This window comes from Chamaea fasciata, unplaced genomic scaffold (genome assembly GCF_029207755.1).
Source record: "Chamaea fasciata isolate MVZ Bird 193981 ecotype frontalis unplaced genomic scaffold, bChaFas1.0.hap1 SCAF_22, whole genome shotgun sequence".
Taxonomy (NCBI): Eukaryota; Metazoa; Chordata; class Aves; order Passeriformes; family Sylviidae; genus Chamaea; species Chamaea fasciata.
This window is the reverse complement of record NW_027094107.1, coordinates 462,859-489,320: the sequence shown is the minus strand read 5'-3', so window position 1 is coordinate 489,320 and position 26,462 is coordinate 462,859. Positions and strand designations below refer to the sequence as shown.

Genomic DNA, 26,462 nt, shown 5'->3' with positions numbered 1-26,462 from the left:
ACTTTGTCCTTCTCAGCATTTGGACTGAGGGTGGTTTTCCTGGTCAGAACCATTCACTGGGAATTTGAAATGGATTTGTCCCCAGCTGAGCCTGTGCTGCTGATAAATAAGGTGTTTGCTTGAAAAGCAGGGCCCTTGCTCTCCAACAGCATCAACAGGCTTCATTCTTATCCTTGGTTCCAGGAAAAGACTTAGCACCAGTTATGAAATGAAACCCCTGAAAATAAAGAAGACCAGAGAGGAGAACTGCCAGGAAGCTCCTGCTGCATATAACTGCCTGGGAGGTGTCCCCAAAACAGCATCATGAGGGGATGCTGTGGTTCCCTAACATCTCCCAGCCCATCTGCACTGCTCCGAGCACAGCCCTCCCCAGATCTGTCACTTCTCAAGGAGCAGAACGGGGTAGTCAAAGGAAATCAGCCCTGTGAATTTCCCCACATACCACTTCACATCCTGCGTCTTGAGGGGGAGCTGAAAGCACATATATGAACCCCTGGATTTTCTGTGGTCTGCTCGTGACCAGAATCCTTGACAGCTACATCTTCCCTGCAGCTATTCTTGCACCTTTCCCAACTTCAGCTCCATCTGGATCCCTGAAGAACTTCTGGAACAATCCAGTGGCTTGCTTTGAAGCTTAAAGAGCTCTTTCCACCTTCACTGCTGCTTTGATATTCATTATTTACTCTTTTGACATGTGCTTCCTATAAACTCTGCCATCCAGAGCTGGCTTCTTTGCATGAAGTGAAGGCAACATCATCTGTAGCTGCTTCGTTCTAGGGAAATTCCATCCCGAAGCCCTGATGGCTGCAGCTGCCTCTTGTGGCTTTGGGGCCGCTCGGATCTCACGCCCGAGGGTTTAAGGCGATCATTGCAGCCATCAGCAAGGGAGAGAGCCTCGAAAAACCACGCAGGTGTGCTGCTGTTGGCATCCCCATCGCCCCCGAGCCTGGTCCTGGCTGTGAGGCACCGGGTGTGCCTTTGGAACGGGAATCTCCCTGCCCTGAGCAGCACCGGGACGCTGCAGGGGGAGAGCACGGGAGTGATTTTCCCCTGCTCGGGTGGGGAAGGCTGTGACAGGCGCAGGAGTGAGAGGAGAGAGTCAGCTCTCAGTGAAAGGGATGGTCCTGCTCTCGTCCAGAGGAGCTGGATTTGCCATCAGAATTCCCAGAGCTCCGGGGGATGCAGGACCAGGCCTCTCCGGGGAGCAGCTCCTGCCCCTCAGCCTGTCACTATACAGTAAGGGACAATCACTGGTACCTAGTGCAGGTCTAACGAAGTTCGTTCTGAGCAGCTCTCGCCCAAAGCCCCCCAGGAAGGAATCTGGCACTGCTGTTGGCCAGTCGGGTGTCGGCAGAGTGAAGAAACGCCCGAGTACAGCTCGGCAAACCCTGACAAGGAAAGAGTGACAGGCAGGGAGCCCGCAGCCCACCCGCGATCCCCAGCAGTCCCACAGCTCCTCCCCACACACCCTCCCGCCTGTTTTTGCGGGACAGCAGCCCCAACAGGTGGGAAAGGACCCTCTCCCCGCTGCATCTTCGCTGGCAGCTCATCCCGGCGGGGCCTGACGCCTTGCGTAATTTAGCAATAATTACCCACTCTTTCTTTTTTTAGACAAACACCCCAACTGCCGTGCATGGGAACGAGGGGAAAAAAAAAAAAAAGGCGAGTATTAAGAGAAATCAAACGCCTTGTTACGCAGAGGGGGAGCGAGAGCTCCTCGCACCAGCTGACGATGCTCGCTCCCCGGCAGCGCGGCTCCGGCAGATGCGCGGGTGCCTCTCGGCGCTCCCCCCCGCCGGCGCTCAGCCCCGGGGGTGCGGGGGAGGCCGGCCCCTGCGCGGGGCGGTAGGAGCGGCCGCCAGCCCCTCCCCGCCGCCGCCGGCCGGAGAAGAGATGCCCAACTTTGCGGTGCGCGGCCGGCGGCGCGGAGCGCGGGCCCGAGCGGGCGGCGGCGGGGCCGGAGCGCGGCGCTGCGGGCGGCGGGGGGGCCCCGGAGCCGCCCCCGGCCCGGCCCCGCGCTGAGCCCCGCCGGGCGGGAGCACGGCCGCCGCCGCCCCCCCGGGGCCGCTGCTCGCCTCGCAGAGATGCCCGGGACGGTGCTGCTGCTCTGCCTGGCCCTCGGGCCGGTCCTGCGAGCCAGGTGAGTCCCCCCCCCCCCTACCCCGCGCCGGCCGGGACGCCCCCTCCCCGCCTCAGTTTACCCGTCGGGGCGGTGGGATGGGATTAGAGTGGCAGCGGATCTCCCCACGCTCGCCACGCCGGCTCCAGCGGGGGTTTGGGCAGCTCCGCGCCCCCAGCTGCTCCTTCTTCCAGCGGGTCCCGTCGCGGCAGCACCGAGTGCCGCCCGCACGTCCTCTGCACTCCGGGCTCCCCCTCCGCATGCCGGGACCGAGAGGACATCCCGTTCTCCATCCTTCCATCACCCCTCTGGATAATCCTGCCGGGGGCCGGGTCCCTTCTGGGGGTGCCCGGAGCAGGACCAGAGGGAGCTCGGCACCTCCGGGGAGCTCCATCCATCACCGGGGCATTTCCACGTGGAGTCGGGGCTGGGTGGGAAGGAGCTCGGGTGCCCTTCCTTGCGCTCCATCCCCCGGGCCCCCGGAGCCCCAGCGGGGTGCGCAGCCCGGCAGCGGGCGGGCAGCCCGGCAGCTCCTGCCCTGCTCTACAGGTTGGGGCAGGTGGCGGCTCTGGGTACCAGCCCGGTGCCAGCCCGGTGCCCCCAGCGCGCTGGGCGAGGAGGCGAGCGGAGGCAGGGGCAGGTGGCAGTGCTTTTCCCAGGGCCAGCCGTTCGTAGCGCTTCTCTGTAAACAGCGATGAAAGGGCCCACGCACAAGGGGGTTTCAAGTTTCTTTTTAAATTTTTTTTCTGCTTTTTTTTACAATTCCTAGCCCCGCTGATGAGTTTAATGGCTGGATAGGGAAAGAACATGTTGTCAGCAGATTGTTACCCCCAGGGCTTGGGGGAAGAGGGATTTTACTGGCTGAACCTAATTGGCAGAATAAGCCGCCTTAAAGCCGATCAAATCCCATTACAGATGCAGTCAGGGACAGGGAGCATGAATCCTGCTACTAATGGTCTGCCCTGCCAATGCTTCCCGACCCCGGCGGTGGGCACAAAGTCCATCCCTGCCATGGTCCTGCGTGGATTGGCCTTCCCAGGGTCCAGGAGCAGGAGCTGCCCCACTGCTCGTGCCCTGACACCCAGCCTCTCCCGTGCCCTGACACAAAACCTCCCGGGAGGAGATCCATGCAGGTGCCAGGGGGCACTGGAGGGCTGAGAGGGGGCTGGATCTGTGGTTGTCCCGGTTCCTGTGCCCCACCGTCCCTGCAGTGCATTGCCACGAGCCCTGCATTTCGGGAGGGTGAGTTCTAAGCTGCAAGATCACATGGAGGAGCAATTAAATCTTGTATTCACTTACCCTTGAGCAGGAATGTTCACCCCATAGCTCTCTTCTGCCCAGTGCCTCAAGTCTGCCTCTACCCTGAGCCCTGCTTTGGCAGGAGCAGTGGCTGTGGAGGTTGGGGGGTGAGCATGATGGAGTGGGAGAGGAATCCTGTGAGAGGGGGAAAAAGAGCAAGTTATATCAGGATCTTGCTCTGCATTCACTGCATTTTTCCTGGATGCAGCTGTGGAGGGCGAATATCCTCTTCCCTGTTCCTCATGGTAGGTGCTGGGGTGAGGAGCTCTGTCCGTGTGAGCAGAGCTCTGTGTGTGAGCTCTTCTCCTGGTGCAAGACCCTTCCCCTGGCACTGGAACAGGCTGGATGCTTTGGTCCAGGTGATTCAGCTCTCCCCAGATGGTGCCCCCAGCACAGAGACTCATTCTCCAGCGTTTCCCAGGGCACTGCCTCTGCTGGGACCAGGGCAGCCAACTCTGAGCCCTGAAGGCAGGAGCCCTGCACATCACCACACCAGAGGCTGGGCTTGGCAGGTGGTAGAAACCTTGTGCAGGTTGGACCACTGGGGCTTCATGGAGTGTGTTGTCAGAGGTAGGAGGACATGTGAAATGGGGAGGGGGCAGTTAGAGCCCCTGTTCTTAAATCCTCTGCCTGCTTCTAATTCAGAGCCATCTGCCTCAACAGCCCTGTGCCTACAACCCTTGTGCCTACAACCCCTGTGCCTACAACCCCAGGAGGCATCGGGATGGGTGACTAGAAGGTCACATTAGCATGTGGTAGTTAGAATTGACCTCACTGTATTTTTCGACCAAGGGAAACGTGGTTCTTGCATTTGGCTGCTCTCTTTTCCTTGGGAGCAGGGAAGGCTTTCAGCTGTGTTTGCAGCAGGGCTGGATACAGCCCGGGGATCTGCATCTGTGCTGGCAGGTTCCTGCCTCAGGGCCACCAGCAGCTCGTGGGTAATAGTGGGTGTGCATCCCAGGCAAGCACCAGCAGCTGCCCTACCAGGCAAGGAGCAGCAGTGTCTTCAAGGGTTCGTGGCACATGTTGCTCTTCTCCTCCTCCTCCTGCCAAGGGAACACCTTGTCAGACAGCTTGGGCACTGGGGGAGGCAGGCAGCCACCAGCTCTTCAGGTGACTTTCCCCAGCAGTGTTTTTGGAAGCCTCAGCCAAACAGGTGTCTGCTGGAGTAACAGGGAATTAGGGAGCCGAGGCATGGCTCTGTCCTGCTGTAATGCCACGGGCTGCCCAGGGAGAATTGTCCAACCTCATCCGTACATGTGAGCACATCCACAAGGACACCTCCCTGCCGTGCCAGCCTCCTGCTCGGGGCACCAGCGGGAGCTGCCATGGCCCCAGCTCCTCTGTCAACACTAGGGATTTCCTTGCAGTGCCCCCAGTTCTGCCCTGCTGTGGCTGTGTCCCAGCCCCATGGCCCTGCTCTGAGGAGGGTGTTCTCACGTCTCAACAAGCAGAGGTGAGGAAACACGGCTCTGCCTTTCCCCCTGGCTGCACAGAGACATATGAGAACTGGCTGTCCCCTGTCACCAAGCCAGTCGCTTTGTGCCTGGAGATGGAGCTGCCAGGCCAGCAAGTGTTCACAGCACGTTGGGGATCTCTGCAGGTCTGCAGTGTGACATTTCCATTAGCAGCTGGAGGGAGGATGCACATGTCACCTTAATGCCTCTCCTCTGCTATAGATCTTCCCTTCTCTGTTTAAAGTGGGGCCACCAAGAAGAGAGACTGGGGAGGAGGCAGTGCCTTGCAGACGGTGGCATGAGAGTTACACTCCTGACCAACAACGGCTGATGTGTGTCTGTGTGTGCACAGGCACTCAGAAAAAAGTATATTTTCTCCAGCAAAAGCTGGCTTGCTTATGCTAAGATGGCTTAGTATGGTTTAGTCGACTGGGATTAGCTGCATTAGCAAAAAGCGTATTTTTGGTAGTGTCCCTGCATCTGTAATAGGGATGTGACTCCCTGGAAATGCAACCACAAGCTTTGGGGTGTTAATCAGTGACACTAAATGGGGGGAAACCAGAGGACTGAGAGCAGGGTGAGCCCAGCCAGGGTTTGCTCAGCCCCCAAAGGGATGCTTCAGACTCTGCTGTAGCCTTAAAATTTCTCAGAGGACCAGGATTTTTGGCAGGGCAGGGGCATGTGCAGAGTTCAGTGCTGGCAGGTGACTTCAAGTGAGGCCAAGGAAACACGGAGAAAACGTTTCGGTGTGGCTGTTCCCACTTTGCCAGAGGCAGCCTCCATCACCCCGAGCTGTGGCAGCGAGGGGAAGCAGTTGGGATCGCTTTCCCTGGCCCTGAGCCGCGCTGCGGGCACATGTCCCTCTGTTTTTGTCAGGAGCGGGGCCAGCCCCCGATTTTAGCCCAGTGACACTCCGGGGTGGGCTCACGGTGGTCCCCTGTGCCCCTGGATGGCGCAGAGCTCTCTCTCCTCGCCCGCGTTTGGGAGGCAACGCCACAGCGAGAGCCCGGCGAGAGAGACAGAGAGAGAGAGACAGAGAGAGAGAGAGCGCTGCTCGGATGGGGAAGCGCATCCTGACAGCGCTGCTTAACACTCCTTAAGCACGGTTAGAAAGTGCAGCGCAATCAGACAGGAAACAATGAGCTGATGTACCAACACCTAATGCGCGGCGGCAGGCAGCCAGCTGCGAGCAGCCCGGCCCTTGGCGGGGGACACGTCCCGGCGCCGCGGAGATGCTGAGAGTTTTAAAGCGATTGTGAAAGCCAGTTTTGAAAGAGGAGCGTCTGAGAAATCGTGGCCGCAACGTGTCGATTTAATGGTTTTTCGCCTCCCCCTCCTCTCCCGAGTGCCTGGGCCGGGCTGTGCCTCCCCGGGCGCTGGGGGGAGATGTGTGTCCGTGGTGCCTGGCTGCACCTCGGAGCTGCGAGGCTCCAGCTGGGAAGTGTCAACGCGGTGGCAGCTCCCGCTGCGAGACCCTCCCGTGTCGCCGGAGCAGGTGACACGCCGACACGGCAGACGTGCGGGGGGCTGTGCCGGCAGTGGGAGCATCCTCTCCCGCATATGGCCGTGTCATTCCGGGGACAGAGTTGTGAATGAGCTGCCCAGAGCAGCGGCAGGTGGTTGGAATCTCCCGGGTGACCGTGTGGACCTAATCTAATTAGACGGTTTAGGAAAACTCCTCTAGGAAAAGGGAGGAGTGCGAAAGGTTTAGAGAGGGCAGATTTGAAAGGCGGCGAGAGAAGCTGTTGCTAAGTGGATCATGTCCAAAGGAGGATGGATAGGAGCTTTCCTTGCCTGGCTTGGAACTGGGAGGTTGGGAAGATGGGACGTCTTTAAATGGGAGCTCACGCCACGGGCTGGGGAGGAAGGCTTGGTGAGTGCAGGGAATGGGTTGTGGCAGGTCTTGGCCTGGAGGCAGAGGAGTTTGCATAAGGCTTTAATTTCCAAGGGATCTGTGCAGGGCAGATGGCTGGGCTCCTGGCACGTCAGACGTGCACGATGCCTGCATGGTAGGTTAGGACCTGTTTTCTCTGAAACGCATTTATTGCAAATGTCTTGCTCCCCAAAAACACTGTTTTGTCACTGTCTGTTTCCTCAGAGGAAGCCTGCTTCAGGTGTCAGCAGCAGGCAGAGTAGTGGAGGTATTTGAGGTTAACAGGCAGCTCTGGCAGCAGGAGCTGCTGGGTGGGATGAGTGGGAAGGCAGGGAAAGCAGGGGCTGGCTCCCACACCTCGGGGATGAGCAGTGTGTCTCCAAAAGGAGCTAAGGGGGAGGTGGAACACTCCATGCTAGTCCTTCCCACCGGTGGCAAGGCCCCTGCATGTCTGGTGACCCTGAAGGGAGCAAAGGTGACAGGGGAGCTGTGTCTTCTTAGCAGCGTGGCTGAGAGGAGATCCCTGAGCTCCTCCTGCTCTGCCTTTTAGCTACACTCCATCCTCCTCCCCTTTGTGTCTCCTCTCCAGGTGTGAGAGCACAGAGGAATACGATTACGATTACCTCAGCATCAATAAAACCTGGGTCCTCACCCCCAAGGCACAGGAGACTGATGCCACACAGATCCTCAACTCGCTGCTCAAGAACTACGACAACAAGCTGAGGCCTGACATTGGCAGTAAGTGTCCCCTGAAGCTCCCTGTGGCCACGGGTGGTGACCTGGCCTGGCTGTGTCTTGTGTTTCCCATGCTTTGGTGCCTGCTGGCCCTGGGATTTTTGTTGCCATAGAGCCACGCTCATCCCAGACATTCCCCTTGTCTTCATCCCTCTGCAAATGCCCCTGGCCCCAGCTGATGGTGCCTGTTTTCTTGTCTTTGCAGTCAAGCCCACGTTCATTGATGTGGATATCTACGTGAACAGCATCGGGCCGGTGTCTGTCATCCAGATGGTGAGTGCTGGCCTGGCTGCAGGGCCACCATGTCCCCTCCCCGTGCCAGGGCTGCCCCAGGCTGTGTCATGCTGGTTGGATGTGGTGTCAGGGTGGTGTTGGCATGAGAGGAGGTGTCCTTTCCCTTGGTGAGAGCTGCTCTGGCCTGCTGGGAGCTGGAGAGACCTGAGCACCATCCCTGGGCAGGAGCAAGGTCCCCAAGTGCCCTGGGTGAGCTCAGCAGCCCTTCCCTGCCTGAGGGCTCAGGAGTGGGATGGTGCTGCTGCTCTTTGGGCTCTGCTTTGGCAAACACTTCTGCCTGCTGGCTTTGTCCTCTCCTCCCTGGGAAGTGTGTGGGCACCAGGATACTCAGGGCAAGGTGGAACAGGGGCAGTGTGTTCCAGGAGGACTGAGAGAGGTACCTGGAGATGGCTCCCATGGAAGTGTGAAACTTGGGTGAAACTTGGGTGCCCAGGCCTGGCCTGTGGTGCTGAGCAAGGGGAAAGCAGGGGGGCCTCTGCTCCAGGGTTTCTTCTTCATAGTGCAGCACCTTAGAGAGCCGCCTGCAGGACTGTGACTGTGATGATTTCTCCTCATGGCTTAGGACCCAGCAGTACCCAGCTGTACCAAGAGCTGTGAAAACACTTAACAGAGACACTCTTTGATCCGGAGAGCAACTGTTGAGTATTTAATTTCCACAGGAAACTGCCATTATTACTATTATTTTCCCTGCAAAGTCGTCTTTTTTCCCTTTTCTAGCAAGGAACAAACCTGACTGCTGTCAGGTTTTGAAGGATTTCTCCAGCCTACTGGGCAAGTGAGGTGGAGGGGACAAAGGCAAGGTACAGCCAGGGCAATTTGGCTTTTCTTGTTTCCCTCAATGCAAAACAGAGCAGGAGCAAAACCAGCCCCATTAAACTGAAAGAAAAAAAAAAAAGTTCCCAGGATGGGCAAGTTATTTTTAGTTTCCAAAGTACAAAATCTTCAAGGAACAAACACCTCTGGGGATGGAGGGATGGTACAGAAGCTGTAGTACCAGTTCCACTCTGAGGAGCATGTTGAAGCAGCCCTTCTGGCCGGCCATCACCGAGGATGTGCCCCCAGGCAGCTCCTGCTCACGAGCCACCAGATGGGCACGACCAGGGCACCATCAGGAGGCCCAGCAGGGACGGCCTCAAGGCTCAGAATTTCCTTGCGCTGTTCCAGCGTGGCTGGTCTCGAGGAGAGGAACCACAGCAGAGCTGTGTGGGTGTCACCCCTGGCTGCCAGCACGTGCCACCAGCCCCTCCAGCCCGTGGGGACGTGGCCGTGAAAACAAAGTGACACAAGAGCAGCAGTGCAGGGGCTGGGTGTGCTCACCCCTCCAGGCACTGCTGTGGGATGGTTCTGGCTTCTCTTCCTCTGCCAAGGTCAGGATTAACACTTGGGAGATGCAGTTTTTGAGTTCAGACTTAGATGTTTGTTATTTCTTATCTTATCACGAGCTGTGAGCTCTAACTAGCAAGTTAGAGAAATGAGGTAAAATGGGGAGCTTCTAACTCTTTCCAAGGTGATTTAATTACCCAGTAACAAGGTGACACCTATATTATTTATACTCTTGGCCCAATAATGACCACTCAAGGCCTGCAATGCAGACCTTTTCCACCCAATTACAGAAAACCACTTAAACCCATGAAGAAGGTGAAGAAGAAGAGCTTAGACAATGCCCAAAGCCCTCCATCTTGCCCCATACATTACTATATACTAAAATCTCAAATCCAAGTTTTTCACCCTGTGAGATCACACAATACTATTCAAACTACACACCCACAACCCCGGTGCCATCACTCAATTTTGGAAGCCTGTTCCAAGGCCTCAGGTCAAATGTAGTGCTTGCTTGAGGGTCAGAGTCTTTTGGCAGAGAAAGCCTGAAATTTTCACCCTCCAGGATTCCAACAGAGCACCAGGGTCACATTACTGTTCTGCCTGCTTTGCACTGCACAGGGATGTGCCAAGAAACCCACACAAAACCCAGAGCACGTCCTCATCCTCCTCTTTCACTCTCAGCCGTTCCCATCACCCTTTTCCAGCCCTGCTGGAAGCTCTGCTCCCCTCGCTGTCACGGGAGCACTGCAGAACCATGCAGGTGGTAACAGCATAGCAGAGAGTGGTTTCTAAAATCCAGTCTGCATCCAGAGTTCATCTCTCCTCCTAAACAGGGATACTGCTGCTAGGCTGGTTTCCTAAGAAACACAGCTTATGCCATGGTGATGGGGATGTGAGAACGTACCTACGTCCAGCCCAGGCTTTCAGGATTTGGGATCTGCTGGGCTAACACCAGCCATAAATGGCTGCAGGTACAGGAGCTTCAGGCACATTCAGTATCTCCGGTATTTTTGGGAAAACAAGATACCAGGCAGTGACAACAGCCACCCCCTCTAAGGGGAAAAGCTGCTGTGTGAACTCAGCCCTTACTAGAGACCAGGAAATCATGTGGGAGAGCTCAGCCCATGGGGTTGGCTCTTTCTAGGAGTCAGCAGAAGCTTTTTCTCTGTGAAATGGGGCTCCACAAGTTGGAATGGCCAGCATCTGCAGGGTTCTGCTGGGGAAACTGCTGCCTTGGGGCTGGTCCACCCATCTGTGGCCTTCCCACCTGAGGAAAGGATTGCTGTTTGTGGGAATGGCACGGCCAGGAGCTCCTTGGGCAGGGAGGAAGCAGCTCAGTGTGGACAATTTTGAGGGGTTTTGTTGTATCAGTCACAACTGGCTGTGCTGTCCCTCTGAAGTGCCTTGGGGCTGCCAGTCCAGGGGTCCCTGTGGGGTCCCAGCAGCCACCTGTGATCTTGAGACACCTCTGTATGATACCCCAAGTAGGCTCTCTAGGGATCTCTCCTTCCTTGTTCCCTTAGGTAACATCTTAAGCTTGAACCTGTGATGCTCTTGAACTTTGAAACCTTTTCCCATGAGATTGAGGTGATATTAAAGGTGCTGAGGCAGCTAGACCCAGGTCTCAGAGCCTCAGATTTCTGCTGTCTGTACCCTGTGTGCTTCCCCCTGCTCATGGGAGAGGCTGCATCCTGCTGCGTGGTCTCCTGAAAGAGGAAAGGGCAGTGACAAAGCTGCCACAGTGTCACCTCTAGACTTGGCTGCTTCACCCAATTGTTTTGTGTTTGTTTGCTTTTCCCTGCTGATGCAGTGAATTAAGTCATTCTGTGGGTCGTGCCAGCCCCTGGCAGGCTGGCACCAAACATATGATGGATGGTCTTTGCTGGGGACGTGTCATTCCCACCCTGTCCCTGTGGATATAGCTTATCCCACCCCGGGAACCTCTGCCCTCTCCCAGTTGCCAGGCCCACCCCACGTGCCTCATCTCGCCTCTTCCCCATACACAACCTGAGGAAATGCACATTTCCAAGGGAAGGGAGCTAGAATTTGTCTCAGAGCTAGAGCTCTCTGGAGCCCACAGTGACATTTCACTCTGCCACAGACAGAGAGGCTTGTGTAGGCTGGAAGGTCCACTGGAGGGGAAATGTCCCATTGATCTCTTTTAGGTGCATTGCCATGACAGCGCCTTACATAAATATTTCCCTCTCACATAGGCTGTGTAGAAGATGAAAACCCAAGTTCTGCCTTTAAGAGGCACAGCAGCATTGCTGTGGCTGTTAGCTTGGACCACTGTGGCCTACAAATCTGCAGCTGGAGGCTACAGGATGACCCGGCATGCTGCTGGAGTAGAAGGCTCCAACTTCAGCAATCTGGTTTAAATTCGGGTTTCCTGTGATCCCCTGCTCACCCTCAAAGGGTTAATGACTCACTGCTGTCTCCATCCTGCTGGTGCTCTGTCAGGGATTGGAAGCTGGCCCTGCACAGCCACTGCCCAGCCTCCAAATGATAAATCATGTCAGGAGACAAAACTGATTCCGGTCCTTAAAAATGAATAGGTGATTTGAAAATGCCCCGTGCTGGGCGTGAATTCTGCGTCTCCCTCATCAATCACTTGTCATAAATAACATTAACATTCAGGAGTCAGCAGAAGGTGGGCAGGTTTGGAGCGGGAAGAAATGTAAAGTGATTTCCTGATACCTTTTGTACACCAGAATGGCAGGCTTGTTTCCCGTTTAGGTGGCTGAGCAGATTTTATTCTCCCTTCCCTGGGGAAAGGACCCTCTGTGCTGTCCAAGCAAAATGTGGCAGTGACCAGAAGCAGAGCTAGAAGATGGTTCTAAGAAATGGGACAGGGGGAAAAGTGGGACCATCAGTGGAGTAAAGACTCCAGTCACTGTGTGGACTGGGATTTCCTCCCCAGCCCTGTGAATCTTTGGGGGGGGGGGGGGGGGGGTTGGGGCACTTGGCACTTCTCAGGGAGGAGGGAAGCTGTGTTTACCCCATCAGGAGAAGGATGCACTGGGCCACCAGCCCCTCCAGAGCTCTGGCTGCCTCTGAGCACTGGCCAGCAGCCCCTGGAGCCCAGTGAGTTATCACCCACAGTGCTGCGGCTCTCCGAGCTGTGTGGTGGAGCTGGATGCCCAATTAGATTCCCATTAACACAGCGTTGAGATGTCCCTGGATTATCAGAAGCTCAGCCTGGTGCAAAGAGCCACCCTCGTTCTCCAGGCGTGTTTGTGGGAAGAGGTGCCAGCGAGGGCTGCGGCAGCCTGGGGCGAGGGAGGAGACTCTGGGTTCAGATTTTTCGCTGACTGGTTGTTTGCTGGAGGGATTTGCTCCTGGTTTTGTTTTGTAATGGCTTTTTTGCTATAGATTATAGCTTTAACTGGTGTCAAGGGCACCTAGAGCTCTGGATCACCTTCCTTTAGGGATGCTTAACTCTCAGGAAATGACGCTGTAGAAGTAAAGCGGGTGCCAGCTACTGGGGCTGAGTGTCTTTCAGCCCTGAGGATGTCCCTGACGTGCCCATGAGGGACAGGATGGCTGAGAAGGGGAGAAGTGCTTCTGTTCTGAGCTCGGGGATGGAGCAAGTCTTGCCCGGAGCTTCTCAGATTCCTCCCAGAGGCCAGAGCTGAATGTCCTTTTCTTCCTTTCTTACACAAAACCAGGCTTGAGGCTCGAGGAGCCAAAGGCTGAGAGCATGCTGCAGACACCTCCTGGCAAAGGTGAATGGAGACATTCCAGTCATCCAGGGACCTGCCTTGGCTACCTGCTTCAGGTGTCTGGGGTGAGAGGCACTGCAGTAAGGGCTAGTGTGGGTGCTGAGGACTCCTCTGTTTGCTCTGTGTGAGGAGATGCCCTTGTGTGCCAAATTTTGTTGCAAAACAGAATGACAGCCCTTCTGCTGGTGTTGCAGACCACCTCAATCTCGTTACCTAATGGTAATGAAGATGGGAAGAGTAAAATTGGCCTCCATCATTCACCAGGGGCCAGATTCTGCTGTCTCAGAAGCACCCGTGATTTCCAGCGGGGTTTCTGGGCTCCTATCTCAATTGTTACAGCAAATTGTTTTCTTATCTCTGCCTGTGAGCGTGGGGCTGGAACCCGAGGAGGGTGATATGTCCAAATACAAGTGCTGGCTATTCCCCCCCTTGTCTCTCCAGGAAGGAGATGCTGCACGCCATTAAACTCATAATGCTCTGCTTGGCTACATTAGTTACCATGCAACACTCTCACGAAATTGAGGGTGAAGAACATATTTTCCCACATCTGGAGTACTGCAGAAAAGCATTTAATAGATTTGCACGTAGGGTGCATTTGTGGAAACACTGTGAAAAAGGGGGAGGGAGGGAAGAGGGAAATGTTTATTCGTTATCAGCTGATGAATAATTAATTCACAAACATTGTCTTGTTAAATATAAATTAAATCCTCATTTGACACACTTTATAATTTAGAAGTATAAGCCCAGCATGAATGAAGAGAACTCCCCACTGACTCCTTTCATGTAAATCCCGAGGAGGCAGGGAGGGAGGCTTGGCTTTCAAAGTTAAAGCTGACAAGGGGGAGCGCTTAGGGAGGGGGCTGATGCCACAGAGAGAGCGTGGGGATCTCAGGCACTTCATCTTTGCCCGTGGGGAGATGGCTGAGCGGGGCAGGGAGGCAGTGGGTGTCTGCAGAGCCCTTTTTCCAGGGATTGCTGCTCCACACTCCTTGGCTGAGCTGCAGGATCGTGGCTCTGGCAGTGAAATCCGCGCCGACGGTGCCTTATCGGAGAGTGCAGCGAGGCAGCGGCTCCTTGAGAAGGGCTGAGCTACCCCAGCAGCGGGAACAGAGACCCCCGAGAGGGGAGCAGGGCTCTGCAGGAGCTCAGCCACCCTTCTGGATAGCCCTGGGCCAGCTGGAGGCTGGGGAAGCACATCCCACATCCCAAAAAAGTGCTGTGTTGGAAAGCAGCTCGTGTGACAGCCCTAGGTGACTGTCCCGCTGCAAGGCTTGGGTTAATTCCTTCCTTTCTCCCCCTAAAAGACAGGGAAACCGAGCCCAGTAATAATTGTCTGGCTCCAAGGAACACTTAAGTCTTGATTATACTTAGCTTTGGCTGCTTTGGAATAAGTAGGAAGGAAATGAATTGAAAATGGCACACTGTTTAAAATGCTCGGCTGTGTTCCTCTGGAGCACAAGATAAGCCTATAGGTAAAGGAAATTTGCTACCTCCCCCCTCCTTTCCTGATAATAATAGGTTCCAGCAGTTGCACAGCACTTCTCAACTGAAAGGACTTAAAAATCCTTCACAAATCATCTGTCTGGGAGGCAATAGCCCAGATGCACCCACTTTAGGGTGGATTGCAATGTCTAAAGCACGCTGCAGTGCTGTGCCAAGGATTGCAGGCTCTCCTCGGCCCGCCCGGTGTGCAGCGAGGGCTGGTCACCAGCACAAACCTGCTGAGGTTCTGCAGGTCACACCCATGGGCTAGGCTGGGTTTTGGTCCTCCATAATGAATTTAAAGTGTTGGGGAATTGGTGGTGCTCACTAACAGCCCCAGTGCTTTTTCTGGCTGTTATTTTCCATGCCTGAGTGACGGGCTCGGAGCTGCCGGAGCCGGTGCTGCATTTATCACGTCTTCACAAACGCTCCTGTGCTTGGAGAGCGCTCGCATCTCCTGATTCCTTGATGTTCAGCAGCGGTCAGGGTCCCTCATGCTGGTGTTGACACAGCAGTGAGGTCAGCTACAGGAAGGGCAGCATGAAAAGTTTGTCTTTCCTTATGAAACCACCCCCTCCCCAGGCCACTGAGGAATGCCGCCGACCACGCGTGACTTGCGGGACAAACCATGGGCTGCGACAAAAGGTCTGAAGAAATAAATAAGTTGCTCCCATCCTAAACATATCCCAAGAGCTCCCGGAATTGTCAAAGTTTGCTTCCAAAACGGAAAAGAGCTGATTTATTCACTATGAATAATTCAGCCAGCTCCTTTTATTATCCAGAACATACACTAATCCCCTCCAGATATTTTCTGTGTGACATCTATGTTGGTATTTTATTTACAGGCTGTGCAGAAAACTCAAGGAGTCTGTTATCAGGGAAGACGAGTGAAAAGCTGGAGGTTTGCATCTGAAATTTGGAGCTAAATAAAACATGAAAATCTGGACAGTGGCCTCCTGGGGGCAGGGAAAGCGCTTTTCCTGGGAGACATTTCTGGAGAGCAAAGCCCTGAAGTTAATTAACATCTGTGGTCGCAGCCCGGTGCTAAATGGGGAATGTGGCTGTGCTTAAAGGTTTCTTAAAGTGCAGCATCAGTCCTGGCACACAGGTGCCCACAGCTCGGGCAGCCTCTGGCCCTCGGGCAACACGGGATAAATCAACATCCATAATGAAGTAATCGGCTCTTGTAAATTCCTTCACGGATCCCATTTCCGCCCTTCTGCTGGCAGGAATGACTCAATCTCTCATTCATTTTGTGCCAGCCTTTGGAGAAAACTCGCGTTTCTTCAGCTGGGCTGAATGCAGGAGGGGTTTGTTCGCCCCGAACCTTTTGCAGGCAGCCTGGGAAGGATGCTGCCGGTGGGTGCTTCCCAAGGAGCTGGTTGTACCTGACCTGTGAGCATTCATTCCTCACCCTGAGGCACAAAAAACCTTTCCTACAGTCTGGGGTCACAGCACTGCACCCGGTCCCCCTTTTCCAGAGGTTTCTGCCGGCTCCCTGCTTGTTAAAGGGGGGCAGTGACACATTCCCAGTGACCAGGGGATGCCCCTTACAGGGCTGTCTGTGCCCTGGCCGTGCTGGCTGCTGGCTCGCAGTTTTGCAGGGCATTCAAAGAGGTTTTGCCATGCTCCAGAGGCTGCAGTGCTGCACGGTGGGGATGCAAAGCACGGCTGGCCCCACCACCATCACCTGAAGGAGCTGCCCAGGGACAGGGCAGGAGGGCTGTGTGTGATTCAGGCACTGATCTGTGCTCTGACCCTCGTTACATCGATTCTTCCAAGTCAAAGGGAGAGCGCTGCTGTGTCAAATTTGGAAGATGTATGGACTCCGAGCTCTACCAATAGCTGTCACTCGGTGGGATGAATTATTTTTAAGGCAAAGTTGATTTATCTGAGCCGAAGGGTTTAGATATCTCTGCAGGAGAGGATGGGATATTTCAGGTGTGTGAGAATCAACCCAAAGAGCTGGTCAGAGGCCAGGGTTTGAGGCCAAAGTTTCTGGTCTAGGACAAACAGCATCATCGTAGGAAAGATAGGCTCGTTCTCCCCTCCCACTTGGGACAAATAGCCAGAATTCTTCGGCATTTCTAAGGAGAAATGGGTTCAGGGACAATCAAAACATTTACATTTAGTTTCATCAGATTGTTTTGATTTGCTCTTCATATGGTGATAAATTCTGTCCTGCATAAGTAAAGCAAGAAAATGAGTATTTGGAAATAAACGTCAAAGTGAAGTGCATCAACTAGATAAGGGTAAAAGGAAATATTTTGTTAGCTTACTGAAGAAAAAGAAGTTTTTTGAATGAAATTATAAGGTTGAAGTAATTCATTTTAGGGTTTGACAATTTTAATTTATTTTGAGCAAAACTTTTTTTTTTCCCCAGTAGAAATCAGTTCTATTTATTTCCTGCATTCCCAGATGAAGCCATCCTACCATTTCCCTTAAAAGGCTGTTGTGAAATCTGCCTGCTATAAATGTGTCACAAAATGGAGACCATTTCTCAGAATTCAGTGGTTGTGGGTGACCACAATCAATTTGCTTCAAGGACCTCTTCATGCCTCAGTGCTAAAGGCAGAATATTCCGATTGCTGCATCCCATCTCCATGCACAGGAAGGGTTTAATTGCCCGTGGTACAATTTGGAGGCGAGAAGCCAGGGTGAGCCTTCCTGGGGCTTTGCTTCTCCTCACATCTCCTCCCAGTCTCCACACACTGCCCTGGTGCCTGTCACAGGAGATGTGGTCTTATGGTCTGATGCCACCTTGTCCCATCTGGGTCGCCAGAAACTGATGCCTTGGGAAGGCTGACCTGAAACAGGGACTGGACAGACCTAGAGAATAAAGTAGATATTTATTAAAAGGCCTTTAGGGTACACCTTGGGCAGGACAAGAGCCTGGCCAGGGCTGCACCCAAGGTGGACTCAAAATGGTCACAAAATGGACAAACGGTCACGAGGTCTCACACCTTGGTAAGTTTTGGTCCATTTGCATCTTGGGGTTTAATTGTCCAATTCCAGCTTCAGGTTGTGAGGTCCCATCTATCCTGTTCCTCCCTTCAGCCCACCCTTGTTTGTGCTTTTGGGCCGGAAAGTTGTCCTTGGTGTGCAGCAGGAAAAGGATTTGTTTTGTGTCCCTGCTCTGTGCAGAGCTGAGTGACACTGAATGTGAGGCTCAGAACTGCACCCCTGGGCAGCACAGAACCTGAAAAACATGAAAAACATGAAAAACATGAAAACTAAAACTTAAAGCATCAGTCAGTGAGTGGGCAGGTGGACACTGCAGCCATTCCACACCAGTGCTGCTGACTGCCCCACCAACTCCCATTGCCAGCTTTTCACAGCCCCAGGGGGATCATGCTGCCTGCTTGGGGTACTGTGGGTGGGGAAATAAAGGGGCATGATGGCTGGGGACCCTGGCATAAGCCTTGTGTGTCCATCTCCATGTCCAGAGAACTTCGTGGTGAGGATTTGTGTGTTTGTTCCCTGACCTGCGCTTGGCCAGGAATGGCTCCAACCATCCGATCAGCTTTGCTCCACCGGGGAATTGCAGGTGGTGGTAAAGGCTCCCCCCAGGCAGATGCCTGTGGGAGGTGTGAACCAAAACACTGGGGAGTGTGGGTGGGGGAACACCTTGTCTCCATGTGGCTGGGGAACAGGAGAGGTCAGAGCGGGGATTCCCCAAATGTTGGAAGCTTTGTTTCTGACAGTTTCCCTCGATCAGCTTCTCTCTCCCTCCAAATCTGCCACCTGTGATGCCTCCCACACCAGACCGTGGCCTTTAGTCTGTCATTCTCCTCCACAAACACCCAAAGCCACCTTGGCAGTGTTGTGAAGGCGAGGAGAGAAGGCAGAGCAGCCGGGTAGGGAGCGGGAAAAACTTCAAGATGTTGGGTTGGTTGTTCCTACAGCCGTAGGGGTGAAGTTAAGATGATAACTGGGCGATCTTCATTTGGTTCTTGAAAAGAAAAACTGAAGGCAGAGAGACCTGTAACATTCAAAATAAACCATTTCCTTCCATGAAAGAAAGGAAACCCTGACCCTATGAAATGAAAGATCATTTCCTTCCATGATCTGGCATGTCCAGGGATTGCAGCCTTAGTTTCTCATATGAATCTGTATCTTGCACAATAGATCCTGGTTCCTCTCTCTGGATCAGCAAGAGGAGGGATGAAAATACCTCACAAAAAGCCAAAGCGGAGCCCAGGTGCTGGAATTTGGTAAGGAGCAGTTAAAGATGTGCTGTCCAGCTCCTGGGAACCTTGGACTAAGCCAAAGATCCCAAAGTGTTTGCTTTCTTTCTGTGTATGATTCTGGGATGGCCAAGATCTGCCAGAGTACTTCTTACACCACTGTGTAGAAAACGGAGCCTTTATCTTTTTCACCACTTCCCAAAGACGTTCTAAAATCTTTGAGGGGAGCTGGGGAAGGTCAAGTGGTTGAGTCTCAAAGGAGGCATCTGCAGTAGGCAGAGACTGTAGAAAACAGTTGGGAGCTGGAAAAAAAAGGCTGGGAATATCGATCCCTCGTTTCCGAGTAGAGTTATTTTGCACCCACCAGGTGCCATGGGAAGTGAGCAGCCCTCAGGAGCAGAGCTCAGCAGGTCCTGCTTGCCCAGGGGTGGGGACCTGGCTGCCAAATGACCTCCCTGAAGTGTGGATGTCTGCCTGGAGAGGAGAATCAGCTGGCCTGGTAACCCTTCTGCAGCTGCACTCCGGCTGCTTTGCCCTCCCAGGACCCAACAGGGGAGGCAGAGAGGAATTGTTCTTTTTCTGTAACCTGATTTGCTTCTCCCAGCTGCTTTCCACAGCCTGGTGCTCCCTTGAAATCTCATTAGGGCTGGGCTGTGATTGTGTGGTGGCTTGAAAAGAACTGAGAAAGGGGAAACAAAACGAGGCAGAGAGAAGGAATATCAAGGAACTGGCAGGGCAGGGAGAGAGGTGGTAAGCACAGCAAGGGGGCATGAGAGACAACGTGAAACAGATTTCCTTGAAAGAGTTGGTGAGGCAGAGTACACTGTTCCCATCTCCTTCTTCATCTGGCGCCAGGAGAGAACAGGGTCAGGAGTGAGGATCTCTGCAGAGGGCACAAACTGCTCCCCTTTTGTGAAACCAGAACTGTCTCAGATGTTTTGAATGCTCTGTTTTTACCTTGAGGGCGAGAATTAGACAGGGATTTATACAGGCAGCTTTTCTCCTGGCCAGTGCAGGTATTTCCATACCATGGGTGGCATCCCGGGGACTTGGGTGCACTGTGCTTTCTCAGACCCAGCTCTGGGCTCTGCTGGATCCTCCACCCTCTCAACGTGCTGCCAGCAAAGGTGGTTTGACAGAGCTCAGTGATTGTTGGCAGGGAGTGGGTCCCACGGAGCAGCAGCTGCTTCCCCAGTCCTGGGCAGTGCTGGGCTGCCCATCCCAGTGTCTCATTTTAGTCACAGTGGGTGGCACGGGAACGGGAAATGCAATTAAAGAAATCCCAGCTTCTCATGTGAATCTTGTCAAGCTGTTTCGGGGGAGAGATCCCGGGCAGTTAATGGTATGCAGTGAGAAGGTTTGTCTTCCAGCCCTTCCCAAGGAAATTTCCTTTTGTCTCCTCAAGAACCCCATGAGCCAGAAGGAAAAATTAACAAGAGCACCTGTCCTAGGTGGAAAATATTCTCCTCCAATTATCCTATGTGCTTCCATTCTCACCTCTTCTCTTTCCCCGCCTGTTTTCTTCTTCCTGCACAAAATTCCTTTAATCCCAAACATTGTAGGGAGCAGTTAAGCATTTAGCAGCGAGGTGTGACATGAAGACTCCACTTTGGACAAACCTAGCTTTGCTCTGCCCAGGTATTTTCCAGAGACTTTGGAAACTGGGCTGCATCTTTGCATCAGGAGGTGCTTCCACGTGACTTTGCACCCAGGGCATGTCCTGTCCTGAGAGTGGAGAGAAAAAAAAAAAAAATCAAGCTAAAAGAAGGTGACTCCTTTCCCGAGGTGCTTTTCATAATATTTGAGAGAAGTGTTCAGTACCTTCCCCTTTAATCAACTCTGCCCCATCTGCATAGAGCATCCCGTGTCCACATCTCTGCCTCCTCAGTAATAACCTCAGCAGGGACAGTGCAGACAGACTTGTGCCTCTGCAAAGCAGAGTCTGGCTGATGTCATGTCTCGCCTCAAGGACTTTCCTGGCTCCTCTGGGTAATGGCTGTTAACAGATGCTAAAACACACACGTGTAAGTCCTGCGCCCCGAGGGCTCACGGGGAAAGGCTCCCTGTGTTCCCATGGAAAGAGGAACAGGCACCCTGGGGCTGCACGGGAGGAGATAACACCACTGCAGGGCAGGGAGAGATGGTACAAGGCAACATCCCTGAAGAAAGCATTTGGGGTGGTTGGCTGTCAGGGGTGTAAAAGCTGCCTTTCAGATGTCCCCACCTGCACACCCACGGCAGCAGGAAGGAGCAGAGCTGTGGGGGAGCAGGCAGACAGGGATGTCAGAAGGCAGCACGGTTTTGAAAGCCCTGTCCAGTTCCCATCTGCCGGCTCCAGGGGTGAGCAAGCTGTGACTGGGGGAGCTTGCAATCGACAGAGCAGCATTTATAGCATGACTTGTTTGACAGCTCCTGGCACGAGCACAGGACATGGACATGGTTTTTAATAGCACGTTTGTATTATAAAAAGAACTCTGTTTCAGCTGAGATTCCCTGGACAGAGGCAAAAGACATTCAGGCAAGGACAGCACTGCCGGTGTTGCTGCAGAAGTGAAACAGATGGGAAGTTCAGTGTGTCACCTTGAAAACACAGATCATCACAGCTCTGCTCCTGCTGTCCTTGAGAGCTCCCCTAGTCACTCCGGCATCATGTCCAGAAATCTCTCTGGGGTCTGATTTGAAGGGAGGAGGACCTTGGAAGTGGAATTAAACTTACATTCGCATTCTTTTGGTCTTTGTGTTGGAGAGACAGATCTCGCCCAGAGGAGGCACATGGAGGTGGCCACAAATGAGGTGTCCCACACTACTAATGGGAGGACTGGGAGAAGCCTGGCACTGCCCAGCCAGTCTCTGAAGTGGTCAGTGTCGGGCACAGCACGTGCTGTTGGTCCCTGTCCCCTCTGTGCCTGCCCTCAGAGAGTGCTCACACATGCCATGCTTAGAAGCACACTCCTGCCCACCAGCTGTGGGCACAAGGAGTGGTGTATTCAGATGTCAAGATTATTCTAAAAAGACAGTGATTTTATTTAGGTTATTTATTTATTTAGTCTTGAAGGCATCTCCAGACTTTTTACTATTGTTGATGTTTGCAGGCTGGGAAGGTGTGTGGGGTGTCCTGGAGAGGACAATGCTCACCTGGGCAGGGCGGTGGGGCTGTGGACATGCTGAGCACAGCTGTGTCTGAAGGGGGACCCTGGTTTGCAGAAGAGGGAGACTGGAGGAGAAGCTTCCTTGCCTTGACCTGCACAGAGCGTCCTCCCAGTCCTTGAAAGAAAAGCTCCCTATTCCTGGGTCCCCTCCAAGGAAGAAGTTCTGAGCATTTCCTCAATTGCAGCATCCCTAAGAGTTTGCCGGTAATATTTGCGTTGCTTGGCTGCGTGATTGACAGCATGGACACATCACATTCACGTCAGAGCACCTGAATTGCTGTCCCTGCTTCCCAGGAAAGCAGCCTGCTTTATTGGACTGCAGAGAGGGATTTGCTTGGAGGTGAAGAGGGAAGGGAGCTCTGTGAGTAAAAACAAATATCAGAAGAATGAAAGCTAGAAAGCGACTGTCTAGGATATTAATCTCTCAGCCCCACTGTTATTTAGGATTTTTCATAGAGTATTCTGAGTTGGAAGAGAGTAAACTCTCTCTCCAGCAGAGGAAAATTGAGGAAGTATGCACCCTCTGTTCAGGGGTTTTCTTGTTGCTGTTGAATACTAGTGAAGTTGCAAAAAACACATTTAAATCCTTCATTTTATCCTAATTTAGGAGGCCACCTCAGACATGTTCATCTCATGCCTTTGCTCTCTCTTTGGCATTTGGCAGAAAGCCGAGCTCTTAGCACAGAAAAGCAAGCTCAGATGGAACAGAGGAACCAAGGGTCCCAGCCCCTCTGGATCCCACTAATTGCACCCTTGAGAGGGGTCAGCTGAACTGAACACACGAACTTGATAAAAGCCATTTGAAAAGGATGTTTTGGCAGAGCCCAGCTGTGTTTATTTGGTGTGTAAGGTAACCTGAAAACACACACTGATCACTTCAAATCTTGGCATGCAAGCCCTGGGAGTTAAAGCTGCTGTTCTGAAATTCAGTAGCCCTAAATTATATTTGCTCTGAAGCCAGGGTGGAACTTGGTCCAGAGCAGAGTTCCTAAAGCCAATTCTGACTGGAGATATGGGCTGGTGCTCCATCTGTGAGGGCAGAGCAGCAAAGATAGCCCAAGGAGCAGGCACCAGAGAAGCACACAAGGCCAGCTCCCAGCTCTCCTGTGCTGGGGACAGGTTGCTTTCTGAAAAAGTCTCTTTTCTTTTGGATTGAAAATGTTTGGGGTTTTCTTAGAAATGACTTTTCACACAGCAAACTCATCGCTTTTGAAAAATGAAAGGGTTTGAGAGCGCAATAAAATCTCCTTGTTCTTATTTTTTTCTTCGAATATGAAACACCCCTGTCAGCTCCCTATCCTTTTATTCCTCACAAATGTTCTTTTACCAAACACCATTCTCTCCACTGAATGTTCTCAGGTTCTCAGTCCTCTGGAACCGTGTTTCCACCAGCATCTGTGCTGCCCACATGAGGAAAAGCAGGGCTGATCACCGTGCTGCAGTGCCAGGTGGTGACAGGGACCAAGGGCCAGCAGGGACATGCTGAGAGGCTGGGTTGGACATGAGCACACTCAGGCAGCAGAGGCAAAGCTGCAGGGCATCCCTCAGCACGGGATAAACTCACGTGACAGCATTTAGGGTAGGCAGCCCTCAGGGTTTGCCTTCTGGGGAGTTTGGTTTATTGATCCATGACTGAAATTTGACGTAATACTGCACGCATGCCAACATGTGTGTGCTACCCCACGTGTGATCCAAATGGTGTGGCCAAACTGTTAAAGCAATTCCTCCTTCCTTCGTTAGCTCCTTCTGTTAAGAACACTAAAAATGCCTGTGCTTTCACAGAGAAGTTAACAACCTCCATGTGCTGCACAGCAGATGGCACAGTAATGGTGGAGGCGTATTTTACAATAACCCTTTTCCACATGGGGAGATCGAGGCATTGAGAAGTCTCTTTCTGATGGCTGAATGTCAGGGGCAGAGAAAAACTACAGGGGTGCAGGAGATGGAGAAACAGTGCTCTGAGCTTTAGGGGCTGAGCTCATCCTGCCAAACTCCAGACACTCAGCTTTGATCAGTGGACTCTTCCAAGGTCAGGAAGAGTAAGAGGCGTTTCCAGAAGACAACCTGGATTTCTTCATATGGAGATCTCCCTCCAGAAGTCCCTACCCCTCTCTAAGGGCTGCAGGAAACCCATGGTCCAACACCTCCTGTTCGAGTCACCTTGGCAGATGCCTACAGCTAAGTGGGATGTCAGTAATGCCCAGAGAAGGGTCTGAGCACCTTCCCACAGCTGATCAGTGCAGAAACCCAGCCATGCAAGGTGGGTTCATCAGAGTGAGGATTCCTGATGGGAACAGGTGCTGAATTCTTCAGGAGCTGTGGTGGTTTAACCCCAGTTGGCAGCTCAGCCACACATCTGCTCACTCACTCACTCAGCAGCATGGGGGAGGAAGTGGGAAGGGTAAAAGTCCTCCCAAAGGCCAGAGCGCTTTTGTATAAATCTTGCCTCAGATAATTCTGAAAGAAAATACATTTGTAAATGCCAAAATTTCCCAATGGGCTCCCTACAGAGAGGCAAGGGAGCCAGCTCAGCTACTAAGTTCTGCCTCGTGAATAGCTGTGCTAATAATAGCCGCTGAAATTAGATCAAACCACAGGACAGTGACAATAACAGCTCAGATTGTTCAGAGGAGCTCAATGACTTGTGCACCACACCTTTTGCAAAGGCTGGCTATGAATGGCACAAGAGGAGCTCTTTAATGTTGATCCCTCCTGAAAATCTGGGCTTGACAACAAATGCTAAGCCCCTGGGACAGCTGACCCTCCACTCTTCCAGAGTACTGGCATTGATTATCCCAGACTTGAATGCTGAACTTTACAGCAGGACATAACTGAGCAGCCAGCCCAGAAGTGAGATGTCACCAGTGACTCCAGTTGGGAGTTAAACGCTGATAGTGACATCTAACATGAATTTATCTCTACATTTTTGGTTGCTTTCTCCTACACCAGAGATATTACTTAGGAGGAGCTAAGTAAACTCACATGAACTCAAACGGGGTGTGCAGTGATGGGGGAGAATATGTCAAATATTGTGCTATTTTGGCCCCAACACTGCGCCAATGCTACTTTTATTTCACATTTTTACATGCCTCCATCACCACATACCCTACATCCAAGCAGTACCCAGTGTGATCCAGCACATTCAGGTGCTGGGATGGGTTCTCCCAAGCCCCAGCAGTGGCCATGCCTGTGCACTCGGCTGTGAGGGCGCTGCTGTCCTCAGCCCTGTGTCTGCTCATGTTTAGAATGAACTGTAGAGGAAAATCCACCCCTCTGAACGTGCTGCACCTGTCCCCATTCTCCCCACTCCATCAGGACCCTGTCCCTTTGCTCATCCCCATGTCTCACCAGGGTGAAGCATCAGCCCGGAGAACGACTGGGCTGAGCTCTTCCCTCACCACCTCATTCCTATGCAAGGGATGTGCTGGGGACCCATCCCTGCTCTCTGTCGGCTGCCAGGGGAGCAGGGGTGAGGGAGATGAAGTGGGGCCCGTGCTCTGCCCTGCCCTGCCCGCCCTCAGCAGGACACACTGTCCGAGGGAGGGCTGCAGCTAGTTCAGCAGCAGGGCTGGAGGAGCCCGCTCGGAGCCAGCAGCGAGGGCAGCGCAGGGAGGATGTGCTGCGCTCATAAAAAAATTCCACCGAGATAAATCAATACAGGGAGGAGGAGAATGAGAGGGAGGGATGGCAAAGTCAGGCTTTCTTCATCTCTGCACACAAAAGAGGGGGAGGCAGTGGGGGTCATGTGGGTTCAACAGGAGCGAAAGGGACCAGAGGTCACATCAGCAGCTCTCAGGAGCAGGTGACTGACTAGCATGCCCTGACGGAGCTGGATCTGGGGTCTGGTTCAGACAGCTGCTGGGTGCCAGACTTGTTCCTGCATGGCATTAATTAGCACCTTCTCAGCAGCAAATTGACTTGCAGCAGCGAGCAGCAGAGTGGTGGGCTAATGGTGTAGGCTACTGCCAGTCCAATCCAGGCAGGAGCTGCCTCCCAGAACTGCCAGTTATCCATGAGCTAGGACACACTCTCTCACCAAAACTGAAGGTCCTTATTATGGTGGAAAATCTCTTTTCCATCAGCGAAAGACTCAGGATTTTTAACTGGTTGCACCCAGAGCTGGGACCATGCAGCCCCAGATTTCTTTTCTAATCTCTGCCCAAGGACCCAGAGTGCTCTGAGTTTTCATATCAACCCTTTGCAGTGTGTCCTGTAGCAAGGGGTAGATTGTCCCTAGATTTATGTACAGCACTGTTATTGCTCTGTGTACAAAATACGTGTGTGGAACAGGGCTGGGCTGTTCCAATGAATAATAAAAAAAAATTTAAAAAAATAAATAAATTGTTAATAAACAACAGAAAGAGCTGTCTGCTTGCCCTCTCTGCTAAGCTGGTGAGTAGCTTTCCCTGCCTGTGATTGAAAGGTGTAGCTGAACCGAGGGCTGGACTGAGGCAACATCCACACTGCCCCTTCATGCCTGTGCTTGAAAGGAGTATTGAGTTGTCTGCCAAGAGGAAGCCCAAGGTCTTGTTTGTGTGGTCCTGGTTTTCCAGGCAAGGGCCAGGCTCAGCCCACCAGTAAACACAGTCTTTGGCTCTTCCTAAGGGTGCCATGGATGTCCTGGCCTGGCCTAGACATGGTGAGCCTGGAAAGGTGTCAGTGGTCACCAACACCTGCTCCCAGACGGAGAAAATAAATGTTCTGGCTGTGACTGCCTGCAGACCGGAGGAGCAGGCTCTTCTTGGCCTCAATCCCTCTCAGAACATCCCATGTAGCAGTGTGGATTTTAGATAGTGGGGCTGCTGCCTGTATCCCAATAAAC

The 26,462-nt window shown here is 53.1% G+C and overlaps 1 protein-coding gene across 1 annotated transcript in view; it reads left to right on the top strand.

The window, feature by feature from the left end:
* Positions 1-2,084: 2,084 nt before the first annotated feature.
* The window catches only part of LOC136300350 (gamma-aminobutyric acid receptor subunit gamma-4), a 38,718-nt gene continuing 14,340 nt past the window's right edge, over positions 2,085-26,462 (top strand). Inside the window, exons 1-3 of the mRNA XM_066202692.1 lie at positions 2,085-2,140; positions 7,338-7,486; positions 7,689-7,756. Of these exons, the coding sequence (XP_066058789.1) occupies positions 2,085-2,140; positions 7,338-7,486; positions 7,689-7,756 (273 nt within the window). The remainder of the gene's footprint in view (positions 2,141-7,337; positions 7,487-7,688; positions 7,757-26,462) is intronic.